Source organism: Xiphophorus maculatus, chromosome 23, assembly GCF_002775205.1.
Source record: "Xiphophorus maculatus strain JP 163 A chromosome 23, X_maculatus-5.0-male, whole genome shotgun sequence".
Lineage (NCBI taxonomy): Eukaryota > Metazoa > Chordata > Actinopteri > Cyprinodontiformes > Poeciliidae > Xiphophorus > Xiphophorus maculatus.
Genome location: NC_036465.1, coordinates 9,567,444 through 9,581,299, shown reverse-complemented (window position 1 = coordinate 9,581,299; position 13,856 = coordinate 9,567,444). Strand labels below are relative to the sequence as shown.

The 13,856-nt window shown below is 39.9% G+C and overlaps 1 protein-coding gene across 7 annotated transcripts in view; it reads right to left on the bottom strand.

The window, feature by feature from the left end:
• Positions 1-819: 819 nt before the first annotated feature.
• The window catches only part of pcdh19 (protocadherin 19), an 84,174-nt gene continuing 71,137 nt past the window's right edge, over positions 820-13,856 (bottom strand). For all 7 annotated transcript variants that reach the window (XM_023328629.1, XM_023328630.1, XM_023328633.1 and 4 more), the window contains exon 5: positions 820-3,473. In XM_023328629.1, the coding sequence (XP_023184397.1) occupies positions 2,914-3,473 (560 nt within the window). In that variant the 3' untranslated portion in view covers positions 820-2,913. The remainder of the gene's footprint in view (positions 3,474-13,856) is intronic.

Below are 13,856 nucleotides of genomic sequence, written 5' to 3'. Positions count from 1 at the left end.
GGATAATTAACAAGCTTTTTGCTGAGCTGCATTCATTTGAATCAGGTGTGTTAACCCCTGACATGCATCTAGTTAGTCAGTAGATTAATTTTACGTTGCAATCATTACCAATGGGTTACGTTTGTGCTTCCTTAAGAAAAAGTTTGACACCGTGGAATGACCAGCAACGTCTCTTAATATTACCTCCATTGAGCTGACTGGGATGAACTGACAAGACAAGTGAAAGCAAAGCACCGATCAGTTGGGAAAACGTATGGAAACTTTTGCAACACACCAATGAGTGCGTTCAGCTTTTAATTTGAATTTATTGTGTGTCACTGTACATATGTGCAACGAGATTAAAGCCAGCTCCAAAACAGCGTAAACAATGTAGGAAAATCTATACAATAAAGACATAATATGGTGATATTTGCAATATTCAATCAGTTAAATTTATATATACACACATACACATATAACCATCATATAATTAGTGCATGTGGGCAGTCAGAGTGTTAATTGTTTATTTTTTATCTGCAGAGTGACTACTTTAAGACCTCAGTGTAGACCTCAATGTAAAAAGCAAATCAGTTATATATTTTTAATTAACTGTTACTTTCAGGCTAGTGTGACATATTAAACTGCTTGATTTTAAATACAATACTGGAAGACCAGATGTTCTGCAGTGTTTGAAATGAATCTGATATATAAGTTTCACTTGTTGAATTAAACTACACTTTGTTGAGGTTCGAATTTTACCGAAATGTACCTTGATGCATGATTTTAGTTTAACTAGCATCATTTCATCAGGTCAAGTAAAGACAAGAAAACAATGCAGAGCACATTTAATAGTTTAATTATAAGCTGCTGTATACATTCAGTGATTATTCCGATTTTTATGTTGCCAGAAGCATGGGTGAGACCAGCAAAACATTCAGCCACAGGATCTAGTGTGTTGTATGCAATCTGTCCATTTTCATTCATCGACTTCCACATTGTACATACTACTGTGCACTGCAAAGAAACATTAAAGCCACACTGCTGGCGTGCAGCGTGGGTCTTCCAGGACCTTTGCTGGTTCAGACATGATTCCACCCAGTCTGTTGTGTGGTGCTCATAGGAGGGGAGAGCCCTGTGTCTACCACTCGCTGCGGTCTCTACCTCGTCTTGGAGATCAGCTGAACACAGATGGCACATGGTGACAGCAGTGCTGAGTAAAGCAAGTCTGCATGTCAGGAGCTCATTTGAACTCAAGTCCAGCGTTACAAGCTGGAGCTAAAGGTGGGAAACTGCAACAGCTTTCTCCTCCTGAGATGCTAAGGATAAGCAACATCCTGCAGTCAGCACAGTTGGGTTTACATCTTTTTTTTTTTTTTTTTTTTTGGTTTCTTTTGCTATCTCACTCTAAGCTTGTCAAACGGACACACTAATGTTGGTGCTGAGATTGCTTTTTTTCTTCTTTTTTTTTGTCTTTTTTTTCCACATTTTCTAGTAGCCCACACAGAAACTGGATGGCACAAGAACTGACCAATAAGAAACTCTTTACAACAAGGTAGACTGCAAGTCAACGGTTGCCAGGGATCACACATTAAGCAAATCAAAACAAAAAATCCAATTTCATAAAAAAGAAAAAAAAAAATCAAGATCCATATAAAAGCAAAAGACAAATGAACAAAAAGCAAGTTAATTTCAAGTATAACTTACTCATAAAATAACTACACAGCATTAAATATTCTCATTATACATTTTAAATTATTTATAAAATATATTTTGGCATATATGTTTTTTTTATGTTATTTTCGTGTTTGTGTAACAAACGCTACCGTAGCTTCAGTTGAACACCAATGTTTATTCGATTTTTTTTTCCTTTTGAAACAAAACATTAAAGGGATTGTCACATAACAACAGGTTATTAAAAATGATAATAGTAAACCCTATACAGAGTTTCACATAGCAAGACATGAGTGACGATCCCTTCTATCCTAGCCCCATAGTCAAAAGTCAAAAAAAGTACAAGACCAAAAGCACAAGGCTCTAATTTGTGCTCCACTGGCTACAATCAAGGTTGGGCACAGGAGATTTCAAAAGCATTAAAGTATTTAATTTGTTCATACAACTTGTTCTGAACACAAAGATTGGTCTGTCCCACTTCCAGCGTTCAGAGAGGCTTGGCAGATAGCAGGAGTTCATTTAGCTCCATCCGTGATAAAATATAAATACTTTAAAGACCTCACAGTCTGATGATACCAGGTTGTCCTCAGGGGAAAAAGCAGAAGTTTTCTCTTATCAGCCAGGCAGAAGACAAACGAGACTGAGAGGACTCTTGATCCTGCTCCTGAATGCACCATGAAGGAGCCAATGAGCAACATGTGTTTGGGTGAATCTTGCGCGTGTATCTGTGGTTGTTTATTACAGTGTCAGAGCTCACTATACAAAGGAACAAGGAGCGATTTTAGCAGCTAAAACACACTGCAAAACCAAAAAAGGCAAATGTCATTTTAGTCATACAAAAGTAGTTCAAAAGGCATAACTGTACGTAGGAATTGGCACCTCATGCGTCCAAACATGTAGTGTCCTGCTTTGGCTCGAGGGCTGGAGGAGCTCCACTGGCCGCGTCCATGCAGTCAACAGTAACCTGCCTGTTTACTTAATGCAGACTGAAAGAAAAACCAAACAAAAGCAAACGAGGAAAAAGTACTGCGACTACGACAAAGCCACATCCACTACCTGGGCTTGAGCACACAACTATCTGCAGCAGACTACAGTTCATCATCAGCAGCCCAAGCTGGTTCTGGAGTTTTGGATTCTGCAAATGGGTGTGTCTCTACACTTCCACAGCATGGCTGTGTACACACAGCTACCGTGGAGTAAATATATATATGTGAGTTTACACTGTATATGTGTGTGCATGTTGGAGTGTCGCCAAGATGCTTGCTAAAGCACAATGTCCTTCAGGCGCTTGCTGCTGGGGGACTCCTTGTCCCGGCCGTCGTGCAGAAGCGTGTTGATCTCCCTGACGGCCGGCTCACTGTCCTTCCCCTCAGGCTGCCGCAGCAGGCTGTGGTTTGCGATCCGCTCTGCGTCACGACATTTCAGTGTATTGTAGGAAGATGACGCCTTGGACATTGGGCTCTTCAGGTGCACGGGGGAAGTGATGGGGCTGGCGGCCTCACGCCCGTTGCCAGCTTCACGAACAGCCCCTCCGTTGGCCTTGGGGCTACACACCTGAGACTCCTGAGTCCGCTTTCCCTTCAACTCTCCCCGTTCAACATCCTCTGGCCCATCCTTGCCAAAGGTGGCAAAAGTCCTCTTGATTGTGCCGTCCTCGTAATGCGGCACGTCCACCGTGGTGGCCTCGATGGACAAAGCGATGACGTTGCGAGCGTGCTCGGGTGACTTGGCGCGTGCTGGGACCGAAACCCGAGGCATCCAGCAGCGGTCAGAGTGGCCCAGTATGCGGCACTCGTCCTGGCAGTGGAATCCCTCTCCAGGATCTGCAGACAAAGATAAAAAGTTTCCGAGATTAGTCTAAATTTAAACCACAAATTTTATTTGCGATCATTAGGGCTGGGAAATAAATCAGTAACAACATGAATTGCAATAAACACCTGATCAATATCAGTAGATAATACATGTATATTAAATAATTTCACTCCGATCAATAACCAAAGAGCATTCTGGGAAATATAGGCAGGAAAAAAACTTTAGCCGCTCAATCTCTCACGGCCAGTTAAGTAAGGTTGGTGGCATGAACTAACTCACTCACTCTTCGGTTACCTAGCAACTCACTCTTTGGTTACCTAGCAACAACCTGTTGAGTAACTTGCACAGCAGTAGTTTCATATTTTGCCACCAAACGATAGTACCTCATAACTGCTCAAAAATAAAAACAAAAGAGTGAAATGGAAGGAGAAAATGAGTACAACAGCTTGAGAGAAAATTGTGGATGAAACAGAAAAGGTCACCAGTTTGGCTGTATTGCTGATATTTGAAACAAAAAACTAATCAATAATTATCAATATCGACAGATATGAAACACTGGTATTGTGATATGTTTGTTAGACATATCATCCAGCCGTAGGAATAAATTACAGAAATCATTTGTTCGTGTCAAATCAACCATAAAACAAGTTAAAGAAAAATTAATGAACAAGATAGGAAGATTTTTTGAAGATGATTTGGCTTCATTCAGCAGGAAACATCAGTAGTCCCCCGTCTCTCCCAACAACCACAGGCTAATATGAGGCAAGTTAACTTTTAACTGGATGTGTACTGCCTCCAGAATGGTTTTGTGTATCTGTGTAACTGGTTACCAGCCTCTCAGGTCTTTGTGTTCTAGCCAAGACTCTTCTTGTTTTCACTAGGAACGGCAAAACATTATTACAAGACTTTCGGCCTTTTCCACTAGCTTTTTACTTTAAGTGACACAAATGAACTGAGACACAACTTCCTGTAAACTTTCACAATAAAATAAGGCACTATAAATTTTAAGAAGCACATTGTAAAAGCTGATGAAAACAGACACATCCTTTCTGCTCATAACTACTCAACAGCATAAATGTTGCCTGTACTGTTTGTGTTCAACATTTGCTTGGAACACATGTTTTTTATTTTACTTTATTTATTTATTTTTTTACATATTTTAACAGAAAAATGATAAGATTGATACCCACAATGGTTTTAGGCTGTTAAATTCAAGATTTAGTCTCTCTCCCAGTCCTCCCAGTCATAAGCTAGATGTTTGAGGCACATCTAATGTACCAATTAAATCATGTATTGTTAAATCAAAAGTCCATTTGTAGCTGTTGCATAATTGGGTTTTCACTACCAAACGACAGATAAAAGGCAGGTTTAAACAGTGCAATCAGATATCCCAGAGAAAGACACCAGACGAGTTGCGGCGTTGCTGCCTGGTTCATATCTCTTCCTCCCTCTCTGTCTCTGTCATCTGGCGCCGAGTTATAAATATGTAATGATGTTTAACGCTGGAGCAGGGGGAAAAAAAGCAGATTAGTCTGACTCTGTATGGCTGTGCTGCACTTTGTTGTTGGTGGGAGAACTTTCAAGAACATTTTGGCATCATTGGTGTTGACAAAAAGATGCTATGATGACTCATTTAAATTTAAATGCTGCTTTTCCTCAAAACCAGTGAACAATTTGTTTGATAGAATCTAAATAAAAACATATTTGACATGAGGTAAGCAGAGCATCAAAAAGTGCTTCAAAATTGTTTGACTTAAAGTATTACAGTTCATTTTTAAAATCTCTCATTGCGGATGTAGCATGTTTTTCCTCCAGCTCAAAGTCTAAAAATGAACCTGCTGCACGAGTACATGTGAGATATTTCTGTGCTCCCTACTGCTTGTTTCACTCCAAGCAGCAGCCATCCACCGTTCCAGAAGCACAAAATGACAAAAAAAAAAAAAAGGAATTGTGAGAGAGGGATTGGGATCGACCCAAATGCATATGCTTACATCTGGCAATCCCAGCTTGAAAGATCACCTAATTAAAATCACTAATGATCTGTTTTTTTTCCCCCCCCCTTCTTTTCCGCACTGGTGAGAGGCACCTCTGCTAAGGCCCTGGGGATCGATATTTAAAGATCGAAGACAGGCTTTTCAGGGGCAGATATGTCAGCGCTGTCTCTCATAAAGTATAATCTGATGGCGCTGACAGATAACACGGAAACTAAATGCCTGAATGAAGTGAGTAAAAGGGATCAAAGGCTATCTGAGCCCAAATATGTGGGAGTTGAATTATGGGCAGAAAATATGAGCACTGGCACCAAGAATGCAGGTCACGAGTGACTGATACAACGGCACGACATTTCTTTGATGATCTCAGCCTAAATTTGGACACTGGGAAGCATTTATGAGCATTTAATGGCTTTGAAAAAACCTCGGGTAAACATGCAAGTCATGAGGTAGTGACTGGTTTCAACGAATCTAAATTTTTTTAATTGTACCAAGAAAGTGCCAGACTGACCAGAGTTTTCCTAATTTTTACGGCTCATGCAGTCAAGCGTTGTTGCCGCTCCCAGCTTGCTGCTAAGCATTCCCAGAATCAAAAATGTCTTTTTTTTCTGTCACGCCATTTCCTACGAGCTCTCGGACATTCAATGAGGTTCCAGATGAAGTGCAGAAGTGACCAGAGGTCCTCCATTGTTCCTTAGCATTTGATAACGCAGCGTTGCCCCTCCCCAACTTGTTGCTATGTGAAGCCGTGTAACTGTATGACGCTTTTCCCCCCATTGACCATTCCTAACATAAAAAAATAGCTTTTAATGACACACCATAGAATATTCTGGGGTGACTGGAACATTTTACAGTTTTCTGGAGCACAGTCTACAGTTGCCCCTCCCCTACCTGTTTCTATGCACCACCAACCAGCTTGCTAAATGAAGGCTCCTTAAACTTCCTGCTGCTTACATGTTAGAGGAAAAGAATCCTATTGCAAAAACATTGTGATGTTGACTGAGATTGTCATATTTGATCAAATATGAGATGTTATGTGTATTATTACAGCATATAACATTATCATAGCATAAATAATAAGTCTGTTTAAGTACTTTGTCAGGAGAAAGGAATAATTGGTGCTTTCCTTTTTGTTTTTTAAATAAAAGCAATTAGATCATGCTCATTATACCATAAACGTATGCTGGTTTTCCTAATGTTGTCATCTACTGATAACTTTAAAATGTTTGAAAAAAAGATTAACTTTAGTTAATATACTGCCATAAGAACCTCAGGGAAGCATATGAAATAATTTTATGCGGCAAAACATAACAAAAGAGGAAACCGTATGTTTCTCTTCCTGGTTTAATAGCCGGTGTATATGTTCCTATAAATCCACACTGATTGAACTGACAAACTGCAAAGGCAGCAATCAAGCAGACAAAAGCTGTTAAGTCGGGGATTTTTTTTTTCTTTTATAAGATATGCAATCAGTATGTAACAATGCAATCACAGGAAAAAGTCTTTACAAGGTACCACAAACATAATGAATGGTGATGACTGAAAAATAAGCACATCATTTAAGGCTATATGGTACAGAAAAACAGCCCTTTTTAAGCAATTTTCATCTCCCTCTGCTTTCTGCAGGTCTTTTGTTACGGCTTTCTGAGCGACGAGTTTTTGAATGCATCCACAAACAATACAGGAACAATAAGAAGTCCCATTTTTGATCAGTACACTAACATATAGTTACCATTTCAGTGCTCACTCGTGTAAGTAATTTGATTTTACACATGTTGGAATGTGAAAATTCCTGTAAAATCTTGTTTGGCGTGTTTGATAAAGCAGATCTTTTTCTCCACTGATTAAAAATTTACAAGCATCCTGGTAATGAATGCAATTTCCTCTAAACACTTTGGCTTATTTCTATAGCCCAAAGCATCCTCTGGGGCATGAAAAGCCTTAAGGCACAAAGAAATATACACAAGTTGCATGGTTGCTACTTAGCCGAGCTTGCATATGCAGTGGAAGCCATTTCTCTCTTTCCTTTAGGGGTCTATCAGAGAGCAACTGGGTTGTAAATGACATTGTTATGGAAGCCAAGTGCTATTAACACTCACACATCCTGCCTGTGCTCGGAGCTTCATAAAACGCAGATGTTGCTCTGAAAGATCCACAAAAAACTGAGAGAAAATTTAAATAAAATACAGTGACAGGCCATCGACCTCTGACAAAGCATAATCTCTTCCTATTTGAAATAAAACGAGGCGACTGTAATGGAAAGAGATGAATTAGTGGCTTCTACAGCAGCACGAGTACAGAATAGGAGGCAGTGAAGGCACCTCCTGCTGAGAATGTGTATTCAAAGTCATCAAGAAAAGTCAGGAAATAGGGTTGCCAATCAGCACAAGGAGCAGATTTAAAGCAGACGCACAAAGCAGGATGTTGTTGGGAACATTTCCGTTTGCAGATTTAATACCTATTAATTACTAAGTGACTTTCACTGAAGGGCGGAGGTTGCTTGTCTTTTGTTTTTACATGATTGAAGCACTTAAACTACAATGCATTCTACTGGAAATGCAGTCTAAAATCCTTGTTTATTCACCATTGCCTTTGACTCAGGCATACTATGCTTTAATACAGATTTTAGGTCAAAGGGCCTCTACGCTCGTGGGAAAACTTCCACAGCATGGAAATCTAATAAATAATGCCACTTCAAATGCCCAGGACAAATCCCCCGGCAATGCTGCTGTCCTTGTTTTTCTGTTTGCAGTTACCTGGAAAAACATCCCTTTGCATCACCACGGGGAGAAAACCTACACATTCTGAGTCATTTTATCTTAAATTTGCAGCCTGCGACGGCAGATTCAGCTCTGACTCATTCTCTTGATCAGTTAAAGGCATCTGAACTTCAAGTTACAGATCTTTAGCTTCACTGTGGGAATCCCACAACCTGACTAGCTCATTGCTCACTTTACTCTGGTGTACTAGATATAATGATCCCTTCATATTACATGCCTGCAGGCACTATTTTTTGTTGCTAATGTAGCAAAAAACGAGGAATCAGCAAAAGACTTAAACCCTCTGACACAAAAGCAAAGAGATGTGCTCCCTGTAAAACTCCTCCAGCTTTCGCCAGCTATTTTTTGTCCTTTTTGGCTCACACATGGAGCCTCTCTTGGAAAACACAGCCACTTATTGTTCCAAAAGTAAGTGTTGCAGCTTCCACCTGTATGTAGCACCTCGTAATATTAAAACATCACAATGTGCCTTGTGAAGCACTATGTAGTTGCTATTTTAGTCCAGGCAGTTATTACAAGCCCCAGATTTGAAGGTATGTGCTCTAGATGATTTTGTCCTTTTTTCCTTTTTTTAATCCAATTGATGTCATTTCTTACCTTCCTTGTTACATTAAAAGATAACTTGCCCATTGTGTAGTAGTGTGTTTTTCTTTGAAGTTAAGTATTTTTATATATTACAAAAATAATTTTCAACATTTTAAAAAAATTCTTAATTAATTCACATGAATAATTTAGAATAATTTGATATGCACCAAGGTCCATTGACTATAGTTTAGAAGTCTAATTACGCTTAGCTACTTTATACTGTTAAATATTATTCATTGGAGTCATAATGCCTCATTTCACCTACTACTCAAAGTGCGTATGAAACGTCCACCTGGTAAGTATGAATTACCAAATGTTTGATACCAACCATTTTACAATAACTTTGTAAAAATGACCAAAACTACATTCTATCGATATAAAGCTGCAAAGTGTCAAAATGACTCGTTTTTTAGCTGGATTCCCTGTCTGACATTATTTTAAAGTAAGGCAGAATACAGTTCTAGACTTGCTGAACACTTGTCTGATGAAGAGTGCACATTTAACTCTGTAACATAGACACTGAAGGTATAAGTGGAAAATAAATGGTGGCAGGTTGACAGACAAGATAGAAACAACTTGTAAAAAATACAAATGGCTAATCATTAGCCAGTTAGCACCAGCTTTCAAAAACCAGCTTGTAATTTGGTCCAGATACATTCTTTTAAACTGGAATTTATGAGAACTTTATTCTAGCAGTCAAAACAAAAAAGGAACATTTTTAAACTTTTCCGGAAATTCAATCACTTTCAGACCAAGCACAAAAACCACAAAAAGCAGATTAATAAAAACCTGACTGGAATCTAAACGAGTAACAGACTCTTTAAAATGAAGTTTGTTATTCTGGGTACTCTAGAGTAAAAAAAAAAGAAGAAACAAAAGATACAACATATTGTGAAATATATTAGAAATGATTTTAAAGCATTTCAAGAACACTGCAGCTGGCTAACTCTTAGCCAACAACAACTCTGCAGTTGGCAGCAAAGGCATCTGAACTGTATTTGTAGTGCTCTACTTCAACGTCTAAAATATTTATAGAGGTAAACCTAAACCTGATTGCTTAACACTGAGCAGCGGTTCTTCAAAGCCCAGTTTGAGATTTATGAAATATTAAAAATTCTTTGCAGTAACACACAATAAATGGTTTATTTTTTTGCTTTTTTGGTATTAGTACCCTCTTACACTTAGAGATGATAAAAATCATAGCAGATTGACTCATCACACTTGGACTGAATTATTCTACATTGATTATAGGCTCTTTAAAAATTCACTTGTAAAAACAAAAAAAAGTGGTTTATAAGTTTTTTCTTGTCTTGTGAGCTCAATCTTACGTATCATGTCAGGAGCTGGATGTATTGTTACACCTCAGTATGTAGTCATGAAAATTAAGAGTAATGGAGGACGGGAGGCAGGACTGAATTCTCCTGGAGTCAGATTCGAGTGGCAAAATCTTAATTTTAGATGAACCACAAGCCCACAAGTATGTGCAGCATGACACAATTCAGTCAGTTCAGCTTTAAAGCAGATGAACTCCAAAAAGAATGTGGAGCAGCTATCTGGTATGATAAATTATTTGACAAAGAATATCAGCAACTTTTGTCCTTCACTACTTTTTTGCGTTTTCTCTTTATGCTGACATTTATGCTGAAGCAACAAATGTCCCAATTCTGTTAGTCATGAAAACAGATATCCTTGCACAGACAGCCAGACATTTTAGTATGTTTCTCCTTGTGATGCAGATGTTACAAAAGGAAATAATTTAGAGCACTTTAAAGTAGATACACGATTCCTGTGGCCTACACAGACTTTACACATTCTCTTTGATTTCCTGTTTGCACATTGTCTTTGATAGTGAACCCCATTAAAATGCTGTGACAAAGCCATCACACAGAGCCTGTATAGTCAAGAAAGACAGTTATTAAGCTCTGCTGACTGAAAGAGCAAACAGCGACTATGTCATTGCTCTCTGGCCTTTTTTTCCATCACAGTAGCATGTGGTATATTTTAAATGCAAAAGAACTACACCATAGGATAAGCAAAGTGAAACCTCTGAGGATCCTGTTTAGAAGTTTCTATTTCCCGCAGAGACTTTCCCTGCTTTTCTGCTCTCATCACCGTATTCGTGAGCGTCTTTGACACCGAGATGACTGTTTTCTAATTGCTCTCCATATTAATTTTCCATCCTAGCAGTCACATGGCAAAGATTGATTAAATCTAAATTGTTGCTACAGTGTCTTGATGGAGCCTGCGATGCAGATGCTGATGAAAGTCTCAGAGTGGAGGAGAAAAATCTGATAATACAGCAGCAGCGGCGGCAGCAGCAGCTCAGAGGGCAACTCTCTCTGTGGCTGCGCTCGAGACGTAACAGGCTGGGTCCCTTCTGATCTTTATGCTGCGAATGGAGCTCAACATCCAGCCTGTCCTGTCTGAGGACAGTTCTACGGCCAGCTGAGGCTGAAGCTCGGCCAAGCAGCCTCCCACACTACTCACGAGGGAGAGTCCAAGCTCTGCTGTCATCCCAGCCAGCCAATTCAGTCTGCAGGCCATAAATCAGCCTGGAGGCTTGGCTCCTTCGGGAGCAGCAAGATGGAGTGTGATGGTCTTGTTTTTACAAACAGTAGAGGGGCACCCTTACTGCGCCACGTAAGCCATCATTCTCTGCACAGCGTCGAGTCCTTTCCTTCTCCCTACAGCATCTGGCTCAGCCACATCAAGCTAGCCCCCTGAAAATCCCCCAGATTCATCTCTCACCGCTCCCTGCACAAGGCCATCTTTTATGCCTCTCCTCCTTCTGTCCTACTCTCCCATCTAACCAGTGCTGCCAGATCACGTATATTGAGGTAATTAAATGAACCCCTCACATAAAAAGAAAATCACTCTCCCTACTTTTTTCCTATCTGACCAGAATTACTTAAATCTTTTAAAAATCAAATAGTAAATGCTGAGAATATCAGACACAGGAAGCGATCGTGTTGGCGTCTGACAGGCACCGATGTATCAGCTGGTGACCGGAATGGGACGATTTTATGCTCATCACACCCTGAAACAGATCAGCCCAAATTTGATTGGTAACTATGGGATCAACTATGCCTAAGAGCCAACAAGTGGTGCTGATGAGACTCTTTGATGTGGAAGTTGATACTGAGAGAAGACTCAGCTTTCTTCTACATGAGTGAGTTAAAAATTAACGCAATAGAATCATGTCAGGTCAAGATGTGCAGATAAATCACACAGTGATCAGCTAATCGTATGCTAGATGACCATAAGTGGATGTATCATCACTAAGCATCACAAGTTGGAACAAGCAGCACTCTTCAGTTTAGAAGTGGTTAAATGCAGTGAAGAAGAATTAGTTGAAGAAAGGAGTTTAAAAATGAAATTAGAGGAAGCACAAAAACTAGAAGGGAAGCTGCATTTCTGTGAAGACATTTGTTGTTAACCAAGTCCCTTTAAATTTTTTAACACTTTTTTTGTGTACTAGTAGCTTTAAATGTAGAGTCCAAGCTCTGCTGTTAACTGGACAAATGTGTTGAAGTACATTTACATCAGGGGTCTCAAACTCCAGTCCTCAAGGGCCGCAGTCCTGCAACTTTTAGATGTGCCTCTGCTGCACCACACCTGAACAGAATAATTAGGTAATTAAGGCTCTGGAAAACTGATCTACACAAGGAGGAGGTAATTAAGTCATTTCATTCCAGTGTTTTGTACCTGTGGCACATCTAAAAACTGCAGGACTGCGGCCCTTGAGGCCTGGAGTTTCAAACCCCTGATTTACATGTACAGTGATTTACAGAGACATCGTTCTGTCACTTGATCTTGTTTTTGTTGTTTTATTTTATATTAAACATTTTGTGAAAACAGTTACATTTTCAATTTCACTAAAAAGTAAAAAATAAAAATTTAGACACCAAATCTCTAATCGGTGAATCTCCAGTTATGCATGTTTTGCTGGTAAGGTCAGTCTTTTATTTCTATTCCTGGACCTCGGCAACAGTCAAAGAGTCAAGAACAAATTCTCAGAAAATCCAGGACCTTGCAAAGAAATTTTTTTTCTTCTTCTTCTAGTACATCAATAAGAATTACAGGGCAGGAACAGTTCAAGCCAAATTATGAAAATATTTTCTTCCAATGCACGCTCCTCCCTTCCCCTGCTGCTCATCCATATAGCAGAGCCAGGGCATTGTGTAACAGCCTCCTGGTGTAAAGAATGAATTTCCAAACTGGTGTTGACAAACAATGCACTAGCTTCTAAATTGGTACAAACAGCATCTGCTTAACAGCTGTGTAACAGCAGCGGGAAGAAAGAAAGAAAAGCAATCGCTCCGCTGTTTATAAATCACTATGTCATCGCAGAGCACTGCTCTGTTCAGGAGCAGGACCACTGGCCAATGGACTGCTTGATGTAGTGGAAACAATGCGAGCGGGTTGTCATGATGACATACGTGGGTGGGCTGGTTTCGGTGGCCTGGCAACAAATAGTATTTTGCTGAGAGGATTCTCTCACCCTATTATGCCCTTCTCTAATGATTACTGGCTCCTAAGGGTCACAGTGCCCCAGTCATACTTTCTAAGCCTGAAAAAGAGGCACCCTTGACTCATATCATGGCTTACAAAACTCTTGGAGGAGAAAGGTTTGCTTTGATGTGATCCGTTGTTGTGCAGACCAGCCAATATTATAATTCATGCCCTTTTTCCCTACATTACATGAGCCAGTGACTATTTAACTCTCTCAACAGGCACTCTGAACTGGATTTAACCCAGGCAGGAAGGCGTAAACAGATAAGCATGGATGCACAAGGCTAAACTGTGTTAAAGAGGAAGCAGCGAGGTTTTCTCAACACAGGCTTCGGCACCAACACAATGCCCGTCTGTGGCCACCGAACACCAGAAAGCCTGTGGGGATGGCTGGTTTCATCTCAACCTGAAAAGAGCCCAACTGTTCGACCGTGCTGCCAATTCAACAACATGCAGAGATTTCGTAGAGAAAGTGACACACTTCCAGCATGAATCCATTACTGGGCACAGAAATACTGGATCGTGA